The 12,726-nt window shown below is 34.6% G+C and overlaps 1 protein-coding gene across 6 annotated transcripts in view; it reads right to left on the bottom strand.

Moving 5' to 3' along the window:
• The window catches only part of OSBPL8 (oxysterol binding protein like 8), a 158,016-nt gene that overhangs the window by 102,279 nt on the left and 43,011 nt on the right, over positions 1–12,726 (bottom strand). For 4 of the 6 annotated variants that reach the window (XM_032393755.1, XM_032393756.1, XM_032393757.1 and 1 more), the window contains exon 2: positions 5,988–6,096. In XM_032393755.1, the coding sequence (XP_032249646.1) occupies positions 5,988–6,029 (42 nt within the window). In that variant the 5' untranslated portion in view covers positions 6,030–6,096. Of the gene's footprint in view, positions 1–5,987; positions 6,097–12,726 lie in introns of those variants that run through there. The other 2 variants (XM_032393760.1, XM_032393761.1) reach the window with 2 other exon arrangements.

Raw genomic sequence — 12,726 nt, 5'->3', positions numbered from 1 at the left:
AGTGCACTGTACACTCAGAGAATGAGAAAAGGGGCAAATAACATCAAATACCATTAATTGGAGAAGCTCTCCAAGCATAATGGAAATACAAAAGCTTTCTGGCTTAGAATTCTGCTGATGTACTGTATAAATCACTGGCTATTTTTCTTTTTCAAAGCTAACTCTTGGGCGCCTGGGTGGCTCAGTACGTTAAGCATCTGCCTTTGGTTCAGGTCCTGATATCAGGGTCCTGGGATTGAGTCCCGCACTGGGCTCCCTGCTGCTTTTCCCTCTCCCTCTGCCCCTCCCACAGCTTATGCTCTCTAATAAATAAATGAAATCTTAATTTAAAAAAAAGCTCTTTTTCAATTCCCATTAGAGTTTATATTAGAGTCCCATTATATATCTGCAAATTTTTTTACATTATATTATTCAAGCTTCTAATAAGAACATTTAACAAGGGGCGCCCGGGTGGCTCAGTTGGTTAAGTGACTGCCTTCGGCTCAGGTCATGATCCTGGAGTCCCGGGATCGAGTCCCGCATCGGGCTCCCTGCTCGGCAGGGAGTCTGCTTCTCCCTCTGACCCTCCCCACTCTCATGTGCTCTCTCTCATTCTCTCTCTCTCAAATAAATAAATAAAATCATAAAAAAAAAAAAAAAAACATTTAACAAGCCAAAAAAATGAAGTTATAATAAGATAGAATCAAAATACCCATATAATAAGAAATAACTGAGTGTTATTTTCCCACTTGGGAAGTTCAAACATTACAAATATTTAACTACTACTAACCTGTAACGTTCATAAGTTAAAGAAGATAATAAAGCATAAAGTGTATTTGTCAAATTGTTTTATCCTTTTAAAAAATGTCTCCCTTTAGGAGAAGGTTCAATATAGTTGTAAAATGGCAAAAAGATTAATAGTCTAGAAGACAAAATATAGGTGGGTTGGTTTGTGTAAAAGGTAGGGACTAGTCACAGTTATTCTCTCCAGCCCCCATTTTTGTAAGCCAGTTAGTATATTAATTTATACCCTTAGTGAACTAACATATCTACGCAATGATCATCAATGGCTACTATTATCACAAGAAGACAGACAGACATTATATGCCTCCTGATGGTAATACACAACACCCTCAATAAAGTATACTTGTCAAAAAAGAGTCTGAGCAAGTCTAACTCTCATGACCAACTTGCAAGAAATATAAGTGACTGAAGAACACATTAAATAATCACCATGGGGGGAAATCCAGATTGCGGGAAATTCTACAAGACAAACTACCTTATTTATTTATTTCGATACACTGAAAAGGAAAAATTAAAAACAGATACAAGATAGACTTAAAAGATTAAAAAAGACCTCAATAACTTATCAACTAAGGCCAACATAAGGATTATAAAAAATAATATTTATGAGACAATCAGGGAAATTTAAGCATTGACTAGTTATTTGATTAAAGAATTACTTGTTTTTAGGATACTAATGGTATTTATGGTTAAAGTTAAAGAAAAGTCTTTATATTTTAGAGATATTTACTGAAATACGTACAAACAAAATGATTTATCCAGGATTTGCTCCAAAAAAACATGGGATGGGAAGGTGGGATTACAGATGATACAAAACTGACCTGAATTGATAATTGTTGAAGACAAGTGACAGGTACATGATGATTCACTACATTAGCCCATCTTTTTAAAAATATTTGAAATTTTCCATAATAAAAAGTTCAAGAAAGATAGCACCATTCTTAAATGTGATTAACATATAAATTCCTACAGTTAGCAAGCAGCTATTAGAAAGAGAGCATTCTTAATATAAGAGAGAATGAGTATGTAGGTAACAAACTGGTGACTAAAATTTCTAGCTGTTTTATTATTTTACATAAAAAGATCTCTGCAACCTAAGAATTTATATAATTTAGGACCACTCAAAATAATACTTGATGTTACCAAACACTGGGGCAATTCCATTAACTGGCATGGCCAAATATACAAACTATATAATGTTGCCAAATATTATATACAGTAGCCATACTTCTTAGAATATGATTTAAAGCTCTCAGTAAAGTCTAGTAACATACTAATTTTACTTTACGAACACCAAATCACAGTAATCATGAAAAACTCACCTAGGAAGTACGTAAAAATAAAGTTTCAGTAAGTTGGATCCTCTCTAGGCCCATTAGAAAGACACTCATTTACTATATTCTAAGAATTACTGAACTAAATAATCTTTGCATTTCCTTACACTTCAGAAATCCTTTGATTCAAAGTACCCAATTTACATTAGAATCTTAAGATTACTTCAGTTGAGAGCGCCTTATAATACAAAAGATTCATATGTATTTTAAAAACTGTATTCTCTTCTGAGAAGTCATTTATATAATCCATTTACAATACAACAAAAGATTTTTTTTTTACCTCTAACAGACCTTCTAAAGGAAGGTTTCTTCTGGCAACAGAAATAATATGTAAAATATTCAAAAGATATAATGACTGTCCTTAAGGTGAAAAACATATTCAATTTTTTTAATCAAAAAAAATGTTTCACAGTCTACCTCAACCTAGTAATAAAAATTTAACTCCTACACTTTAAGCATTTCTTAGTGGTTAATTGCTAAAGTGATCTAAGTTCTGGATTTTTACAAAATATCATAAGACACATATTAAATGTATACTTGTGTCCTGAAATATAGTAGTTCCATGTACAGAGATTCAATCCATATTTTTCAGTATTTACTACTTAAGACAACACTACCACAAAAATTGAACTATACACAAGTGGAATAATGAGTGGGCAAAAGAATTTAAAAAAAAAAAAAAAAGAAAGTAGCGTTGCCTTGGTGGCTCAATCAGTTAAGTGTCAGACTTTTTTTTTTTTTTAAGATTTTATTTACTTACTTGAGAGAGAGAGAGAGTGACAGAGAGAGGGAGAGCACGAGACAGGGAAAGGTCAAAGGGAGAAGCAGACTCCCCAGTGAGTAGGGAGCCTAATGCGGGATTTGATCCCGGGACTCCAGGATCATGACCTGAGCCGAAGGCAGTCACCCAACCAACTGAGCCACCCAGGCACCCCAAGTGTCCAACTCTTGATTTCAGTTTAGGTCTTGATCTCAGGATTGTGAGTTGAAGACCTACGTTGGGCTCCATGCTGGGTGTGGAGCCTACTTAAAAAAAAAAAAAAAAAATAGAAAAAGTAATCTCCTATGGAAGAAGAATATTAAATTAATGGACACCGACAGTAATATTGAGTCCAAGCTTTTGCAACCTCACACCAAGACTACTATAATAGTCTCTTAATATCTTTTACTCTTCCTAATTGTTTTATATCCTGCTTCTACATTCATCTATCTACATAAAAACATACAATGACATACTGTGGCTTTCAGATTCAAGTTCAAAATCTCAGGTCTGGCACTCAAAACCTTCTACAATTTTGGTCTCTATCTGCCTCATGAATCATTATTCCTGTAAATAACACTACCTTCCAATCTACCTTAATTTTTCTAATTCATTTCTCCCTAAAAAATAACCCAATAAGCAAATAATTCCCCCCATTTAGCTTTGCCTCTTGTTATCCTCCCTTCCTAGAATGTTCTCCTTGCTCATTTTCAATCCTATGTTCACTATTTACCTGTGCTAATCGGTGTATGTTCTCTTAAGAAAACCCTCAACTACCCCAGTGTATAACAACCACCCAATCCTCACAGCTTGTAAACTATGCCTTGTTTATATCCATCATTTAACACTGAGTAAATCTGTTATTGCCTTATCTATCTCTCTCTCTAGTCTTCCCAAAATAAAACTCATTCAGATAAACTATAATGTATATCTCTTGGCATCCCCTTCACCAGGCACAGTACTTTGTACAAAGGCTGCAATTAAAAAAAGTTTACTAATATTTTAAAAACTAGTGCATGCAATCATTTTTTAAAACACTACCAACTCATACTGACACACTACTTCATATTTTCAAAGAACTTTCTGGTTTCTCTAGATCATACTGTCTCTATCAAGTACTCAGAATGAGTATTCTTGCCTACATATTTTTTACTGAAGTAGAATATTTGCCTCAATATTTTAGGAAGAAAAACTGAGATTCTGAGAAAGTATAAAGCCAAAATTACTGAATAGCCTAGGGTTTTTTTCAATGTGTTTTACTGCCTCTCCTGCCTTCTAATTATTTATCTTTTTGGAGAGAAGGCTTGATACAGCTAGTGATATCAACAATAATGGTAGTAGCTTTTATTTATTGGATGTTTAGAATGTCTGTGGCTTTGTAATAGGCACTTTACAGATATATTATCTAATCAAAACTCAAAACAAGGATGCCTGGGTGGCTCAGTGGTTAAGCGTCTTCCTTCAGCTCAGGTCATGATCCCAGGGTCCTGGGATGGAGCCCCGCATCGGGCTCTGTGCTCAGTGGGGAGCCTGCTTCTCCGTCTGCCTGTGGCTCCCCCTGCTTGTGCTCTCTCTCTGACAAATAAATAAAACCTTTAAAAACAAAACTCAAAACAATTCTGGAAGGTGGATATTACTATTATCTTTATATAATAGATGAGAAAACTGAAAACCTAGAGAATGTAATTAATTATCCAGGTCATACAACTAAGCAAGCTTAGATTTTAACATGTAGCTAAATGGCTACAAAGCCCATGTTCTTATCCACTTCTCCTAGATCTAAACAGTAACCAGCTTAGGCGGTGCAGTTCAAAGGTGATATTTTATAAATAGGTAACTCAAAAGTAGATCTCAAGATTAGTTTCAAATACAGAGTATCTCAGCAGTGCAACTGAAATTATTGGTATTATTCTAAAATAAGCTACAATATTTCACAAAAGAAACTTAATGAACAAGAAAAAGAAAGCTGTTCTCATTGCTTTTTAAATATCTTGCTCCAATCTCTCTGTATCAACAGGATTTAGAATAAAAAATGAATAAAATTTTATTAATACAGCACAGGTATTCTGTTATAGAATTTAATACTATCTGTTTAGATATTAGTTTAGAAGGTAACAGTAAATTTTAAGCAATTCTATTCAGAAAGACAGGCACAGAGCCAACACATTAGTGGCAAAGTACTAAAACACCCCTTAAGCTGTGAGCTCTTAGAGAAGATAATTAACCTCCGGCTCGGAGCCCTTTTCTCCATCTATAAAAGTAAGAATAAACAAATACCTACCTTTAATGCTGTTGTGAGGGCAGTCTGACAAAGTATACACTTAGAGAATAGCAATTGTTTTTATTACTGGCATTTTTATTATCAATAAGAGATTAAAAATATTTCAGCTAAAAGAGTTAAGAAAGTCCATTAACTTTAAATAGAATATTTATGGCAAAGTATACATGTTCTAAGACAAGGCTTTAATCTTAACTTTTTGCTGAAATCATAGTGAAAATAAAATAACCTACCATCAGTTTTCCTTTTATAATCGCTGTGACAATAACCTTCATAAACCAAATTACTTCCATGCCAATTTTATTTTCTATTAACAAGTTATTTTAAAGTTTAACTTTTTTTGACCTTTTAAGAAACTAAAACAAGTTTGAACCAGAAATTCAAAAAAGGCTGGGAACAAGTTAACACAAGTAAACAAAATTGGATTTTGCTTTCAATCATTAGACTATTCCTACATTTGAGTCTGAACAAAGGACTTTCACTAAATTAAAATTTACAAACATCTCAATATAATTCCATAGCAACACAAAACATAGAAAAGTTGGCCTCTGCATTATCCCAAAGAATTTACCATCCCAAGGGTTGGGACCAAGTTAATACACGCAAGCAGAGGAGGAGATAGGACAGAAATATCAGAAAACTGACTGGGTTCTGCTTCAACAAGCTTTAAAATATCTGTCATCTTCATATCAGCAGGAGTTAAAGAATTATCTTAAAATTCTTTTTTTAAGTTTGTTTTAAATACATTTTTTAAAATAAAATGATGGCTTACATCAAACACTTCACGGCTGTACAGGACAGTACCTTATTACACTATATTTGAACCACTCACCGAAGTTTGATCGGGTTCTCCGTCTGCTAAACCTGCATCCATAGTGAAAGAAGGTAAGTTTATGCTTCTCTTTCTGTTAATGTTTAGCCATCCTGTAAATCTGAAAATCCTAGAAGAAAAAAAAAAATCATAGGTATTAGGACTAGTATAAAACTGTGATAAATGGAAAATAAAGCAGCAAGTATATTAGGAGGGAGAAATCATTACAGGATGAGGTTATTGGGAAATCCAATCATGGAGAAAACAGATTTTGACATGGGCCTTAAAGAATGGTAAAGGTTTGGGGCACCTGGGTGGCTCAGATGGTTAAGCATCTGCCTTTGGCTCAGGTCATGATCCCAGGGTCCTGGGATCAAGCCCCACATCGGGCTCCCTGCTGAGCAGGGAGCCTGCTTCTCCCTCTCCCTCGGCCTGCTGCTTCCCCTGCTTCTACACTCTCTCTCTGTCAAAAATAAATAAAATCTTAAAAAAAAAAAAATAGAATGGTAAAGGTTCAGAGAAAAAAATGGAAAAAAAGAAAATATACCAAGTGAAGAATAGCAAGAGCAAGGTTACAGATAGGAGATTGTTCAAAGTTTAAAAAGATGTTTAAATCTACTTACAATTAAGGAAATAAATGTTTTGTTTTGTTTTTCATGATTACACTGGCAAAAACTAAAAAGTGTGCTAATATTGCCAACACTGGCAAGAACATAGGAAAAATGCAGGAAAAAGTATTCTCATATACTTTTGTGAGAAGAATATAAATCATAATTTTTGGAAGGGCAATTTAAAATATATAGACTTTAATCCAGTAATTTTGAGGCTAATAATTATGCCACACTTATTTGTTTATACAAATGCACAAAGATATATAAACACATCCAAGAGTAATAGTATGATGAGAAAACTGGAACAACCTTAATGTCAATCATTAGGAGTTTGCTTAAATTATACTACAGATATATAATGGAATATCATGCAGCACTTTTTAAAAAATTTTTTATTGTTATGTTAATCACCATACATTACATCACTAGTTTTTGATGTAGTGTTCCATGATTCATTGTTTGTGCATAACACCCAGTGCTCCATGCAGAATGTGCCCTCTTTAATACCCATCACCAGGCTAACCCATCCTCTCACCCCCCACCCCTCTAGAACCCTCAGTTTGTTTTTCAGAGTCCATCGTCTCTCATGGTTCATCTCCCCCTCCGATTTTCCCCCCTTCATTCTTCTCCTCCTGCTATCTTCTTCTTTTTTTTTTTTCTTAACATATATTGCATTATTTGTTTCAGAGGTACAGATCTGTGATTCAACAGTCTTGCACAATTCACAGCACTCACCATAGCACATACCCTCCCCAGTGTCTATCACCCAGCCACCCCATCCCTCCCCACCCCGACTCCAGCAACCCTCAGTTTCCTGAGATTAAGAATTCCTCATATCAGTGAGATCATATGATACATGTCTTTCTCTGATTGACTTATTTCACTCAGCATAACACCCTCCAGTTCCATCCACGTCATTGCAAATGGCAAGATCTCATTCCTTTTGATGGCTGCATAATATTCCATTGTGTGTGTGTGTGCGTGTGTGTGTGTATACACACCACATCTTCTTTATCCATCCGTCGATGGACATCTTGGCTCTTTCCACAGATTGGCTACTGTGGACATTGCTGCTATAAACATCGGGGTGCACGTACCCCTTCGGATCCCTACATTTGTATCTTTGGGGTAAATACCCAGTTCATGCAGCAACTTTTAAAAATTAGGTAGGTCTTTACATACTCTTTATATATTTACTTTATATATAAACTAGAAAGAAGGCCACATTAGGTGGAAAACGCAAATTATAGAACATTATATATAAAATACTGTGTTTGTGTTTTCCCATTTTTACAATCAATATGTATCACTTTTATAGTTTTTATTTTTAAAGTCTTAGATGCACACTAAAATTCATATTTGAATATTGATAGGCATTATTCTAGAAATTGGCAATACTAAAAACAAAATAATAAAACACCCATAGGAAGCTTCAACTTAAAAGTATTTTACCAATTTTTTTCCTCCTATCCATTCCATTTCAAGGGTTTATTTATTCCTAGACATTAGGCACTTAAATACATCAGTGAAGGAGTTCCCCTCTATTTGCTAGATGGGATGCTGCCTGATTCATGAATCATTTAATAAAACCAACTGGATCTTTAAAATAAAAAAATACATCAATAAACAAAACAAAAAGCCCTAATTTCATGGAGCTTGTATTCTAGAAAGAGAACAACAATAAACACAATAAATTAAAAGTCACATGTTAGAAACCCATATTGCATTATATTTTAACTAAGTAAAAATTTTTTTAAAAGGTTATATGTTAGAAGGTGATGCTATGAGAAAAAAATAAGGCAGGCTAAGAAAAACCAGGGAGGACAGGATTACAATTTTATATAGGATGTTCATGATAGGTCTCACTGAAAAGATGACATCTAATCAAACATTTGAAGTAGGGAGGAAATTAGCCATGTAGATATCTGAAAAAGCGTTTTCAGGTCAGAGGGAATAGCCCAGTGCAAAAGTCGTAAGTGCCTAACTTGTAAGCTTGAGGAATAGCAAGAAAGCAATGTGGCAAGAACAACGTGAGCAAAGGGATGAAAGAGTAGTAGGAGATATGATCACAGAAGTAAGGGAACAAAAGTAGAAGTAGATCCAGTAGATCCAGTAGGTCCAGCAGGCCACTGTAGATCTTGGCCTCTAATTCTAAGTAATATGAGAAATCACTGGAGGGTTCAGAGGAAAGAACAACATGATCTGACTTACATTTTTAAAGTGTCTGTGTTGACAATAACTGTAGTAGTGGCGGAAGGGTAGAAATTAGGAATTCAGTTAAAAGGCTATTGCAGTAATCCAGGAGAGAAACAATGATACTAGGATTAATGACAGCCATAAAGATACTCAGAAGTAGTAGAATTCTATATATATTTACAAAGTAAAAGCAACAGGATTTCCTGAAGGATTGACTATGAAGTGGGAAAGAGAAAGTAATTCACAAAGATTTTTGGCCTGAATGACTAGAAAGATGGCCATCAGATGTGACAGGGAAGACTGATGGGGGAGGCAAGGTTTTTTTCTTTGGGGGTACTTGGGGGGGTGGTAAACACATTTAGTTTGGGGTATGTTAAGTTTGAGATGTCTATTTGATACTCAAGTGGGCATGCTGAGCAAGGAGTTGGGTATAATATACCACAGTGAAGTCTAAGATAGCAAAATGAGAAGGAAAGTGAACACATTTAATTTTTAAAGACATGAATGTATTCTTAGTAGCAGGCATGTGATAAATATTTGTTAGCCAACCAGTATTTGGTTTTGCAATAATTTTATAAGAGGAGATTTGGTTCCATTATGCTTGTATTTATACTTTAGCAATAAGCAGCTCTTGAAAGCTTTATGTAAACAAAATAGTAATGAAACCATACATGACAAGGAATTCACTATGTAAAAAAGGTCACAAAGTGTAAGGCAACTGGTTGTGATTTTGGTTCTTCTTTTCGACCAGTATTTTAAGAATGAAAACTTATACATATAACAATGTAGATTTAAGACTCGTCCTAAAACTCTGAGCAGCAGCCATTCTCTTTACAAGGGAAACATTCTCATTGCACCCACCTCTCGCACCGTATCTGTATCTGTACTTTCACTGCTTCACTCGTTTTTGCCAACTGCCTAGGTTCTGTAAATACTTACATTCTGTCTGATTTAAAGATACCTGTACAGAATCTTTTCTAAAACAAAGAAATTCAATAACATAAACAACTGCTTTTGAAGAAGAGCAATTTGAAAAGCTCCCATTTTGGATTTCTTCTCTATCAGCCACAATATTTTCTGTGATTAAGCTTTCTACCCATGCTTTTGACCTACTCTCTTCTAGCACCTAATGGTAGTATAGGGTTCTACTATAAGAATTTGTCCTGTCAGTCCTTCCATTTGTCTATCATGCTCAAACCTCCCCGATTGTTAAAAAGTCTTTTCTCTGTTCTACTTTCCTGAAAGCTACCCTATGTCTCTTTTACCTCCACTGGAAAATTTCATAAATGTTCACACACTCATTTCTTCTATTTCTTCCCCCTGCTTTCATGCCTACATAGATTATGTTGGTTCTACACCTAGGCTAATATGAAGCACAGATGTGTATATATGTGTATGTCTGTTGTATGTGTAGCTTTTGGTGACTTATTAATATTCTCCTGACTTTATCCCAATTTATGATTAAATTAAATGCTATGCCTTCCTTAACCATCATTGTCTGGAAATGTAGATTTCCTCCCAATGTAATTTTCACTTAACTGAACCTTCCCATGCTATAGGGAATAAAAGGACAAGAGCAGGAATCCTTGTCTTGTTCCTGATCTCAGGGGGGAAAGTTTTCAGCTTTTCACCACTGAATATGATGTTAGCTGTGGGCTTGTCATATATGGCTTTTATTATACTGAGGTATATTCCCCCTTATCTGCATTGTTGAGATGAAATGGATGTTGCACTTTGTCAAATGCTTTTTCTGCATCTATGGAAATGATCAGATGATTTTTATACTGTACTTTATTAATATGGTATACCACATTGACTAATTTGTGGATGTTGAACCATCCTTGCAGCCCTGGAATAAACTCACTTGATCATGGTGTATGATCCTTTTGATGTATTGTTTAATTTAGTTTGCTAATATTTTTTTCAGGATTTTTGCATCTATGTTCCTCAGGGATATTAACCTATAATTTTCTTTTTTTGTGGCATCCTTGTCTGATTTGGTATCAGGGAAATGCTGGCCTTGTAAAATGAATTAGGAAGAGTTTTCTCCTCTTTTATACCTAGGAAGAGTTTGAGAAGGATTGATATTAATTCTTCTTTGAATGTTTGGTAGAATATACAAGTGAAGCCACATGACCTTGGACTCTCGCTTGTAGGAAGTTTTTAAATTGCTGATTCAATCTCCTTACTAGTAACTGATCTGTTCACAGTTTCTATTTCATCATAATTTAGTCTGGATAGCTTGTATATTTCTAGGAATTTGTCCATTTCTTCTAGATTGTCCAATTTGTTGGCATGTAATTGTTCATAGTAGTTCTTGTGATCCTTTGTATTTCTGTGGTATCAGTTGTAATATCTCCTCCTTCATTTCTGATTTTATTTATTTGAGTCCTCTTTTTCCCTTAGTGAGTTTTAGCTAAAGGCTTGCCAATTTTATCTTTTCAAAGAATCAGCTCTTGGTTTCACTGATCTTTTTTTTTTAAGATTTTATTTGACAGAGAGATAGAGATCACAAATAGGTAGAGAGGAAGGCAGAGAGAGAGAGGGAGAAGCAGGCTGTCTGCTGAGCAGGGAGCCTGATGCGGGACTTGATCCCAGGACCCTGGGATCATGACCTGAGCCAAAGGCAGCCGCCCAACCAACCGAGCCACCCAGGTGCCCCTCACTGATCTCTTCTACCGTCTTTTTAGTCTCCATTTCATTATTTCTGCTCTTTGTTATTTCCTTCCTGGTTTGTTCTTTTTATATTTCCTTGAGATGTAAAGTTAGGTTGTTTATGAGATTTTTCTTATTTCTTGAGCTACAGCATTTATCACTGTGAACTTCTCTCTTAGGATGGCTTTTGATGTATCCCACAAATTTTGGTATATTTCCATTTTTGTCTTGAGGTATTTTTTTATTTCTCTTTTGATTTCTTCTTGACCCATGTGGTTGTTCAGTAGCATGTTGTTTAATCTCCACATATTTGTAAATTTTCCAGTTTTCTTCATGTAATTAATTTCTAATTTTTAACCATTGTGGTAAAAATGATGCTTGATATGATTTCAATACTCTTTAATAGATTAAGACTTGTTTTGCTAATGATGTACTATATGCTCGCTAACTGAACATAATAAAAAAAAATTTTTTTAATTAAATTTAAAAAAAGACTTGTAGCTTAACATATGATCTATTCTGAAGAATGTTCCATGTATACTTGAGAAGAATGTGCATTCTGTTGCTTTTGGATAGAATGTTCTGATGTTTATTAATTCCATCTGGTCTAACATGTTATTTAAGGGCAGTGTTTTCCTATTGCTTTTCTATCTGGATCATCTATCCACTGATATTGGGGTATTAACGTCTCTTATTATTACTGTATTGCTGTCTCCTCTTTAGGTCTTGTTAATAGTTGCTTTATATATGTAAATGCTCTGATGTTGGTGTATAAATATTTACAAATGTTACATCATCCTGTTGGATTGATCCCTTTATCATTATATGATGCCCATCTTTGTCTTATTACAGTTTTTGTTTTAAAGTATATTTTGTTTGATATAAGTACAGCTACTCCAGCTTTCTTTTAGTTTCCATTTGCATGGAGTATCTTTTTCCATCCCTCCCCTTTCAGACTTTTGTGTGTCCTAATATCTAAAGTGAGGCTCTTCTGGCAGCATACAGATGGGTCTTGGGTTTTTTTGTTGTTGTTATTGTTGTTTTATCTATTCAGTCACTGTTCAATCTTTGATTGGAGAATTTAGTCCAATCAGATATAAAATAATTTATTTTTTAAAAATAATTATTGATAAGTATGTGCTTATTGCCATTTTGTTAAGTGCTTTCTGGCTATTTTCATAATTCCTCTCTGTTCCTCTCTTCTTCTCTTACTCTCTTCCTTTGTGGTTTGGTGACTTTCTTTAATGGTATGCTTATATTCCCTTCTCTTCTTTTTTTGTGTATTCACTATAAGTTTT

This window comes from Phoca vitulina, unplaced genomic scaffold (genome assembly GCF_004348235.1).
Source record: "Phoca vitulina isolate PV1807 unplaced genomic scaffold, GSC_HSeal_1.0 scaffold76, whole genome shotgun sequence".
Lineage (NCBI taxonomy): Eukaryota > Metazoa > Chordata > Mammalia > Carnivora > Phocidae > Phoca > Phoca vitulina.
The sequence above is the reverse complement of the archived record's forward strand: the minus strand, read 5'-3'. Positions and strand labels throughout refer to the sequence as shown.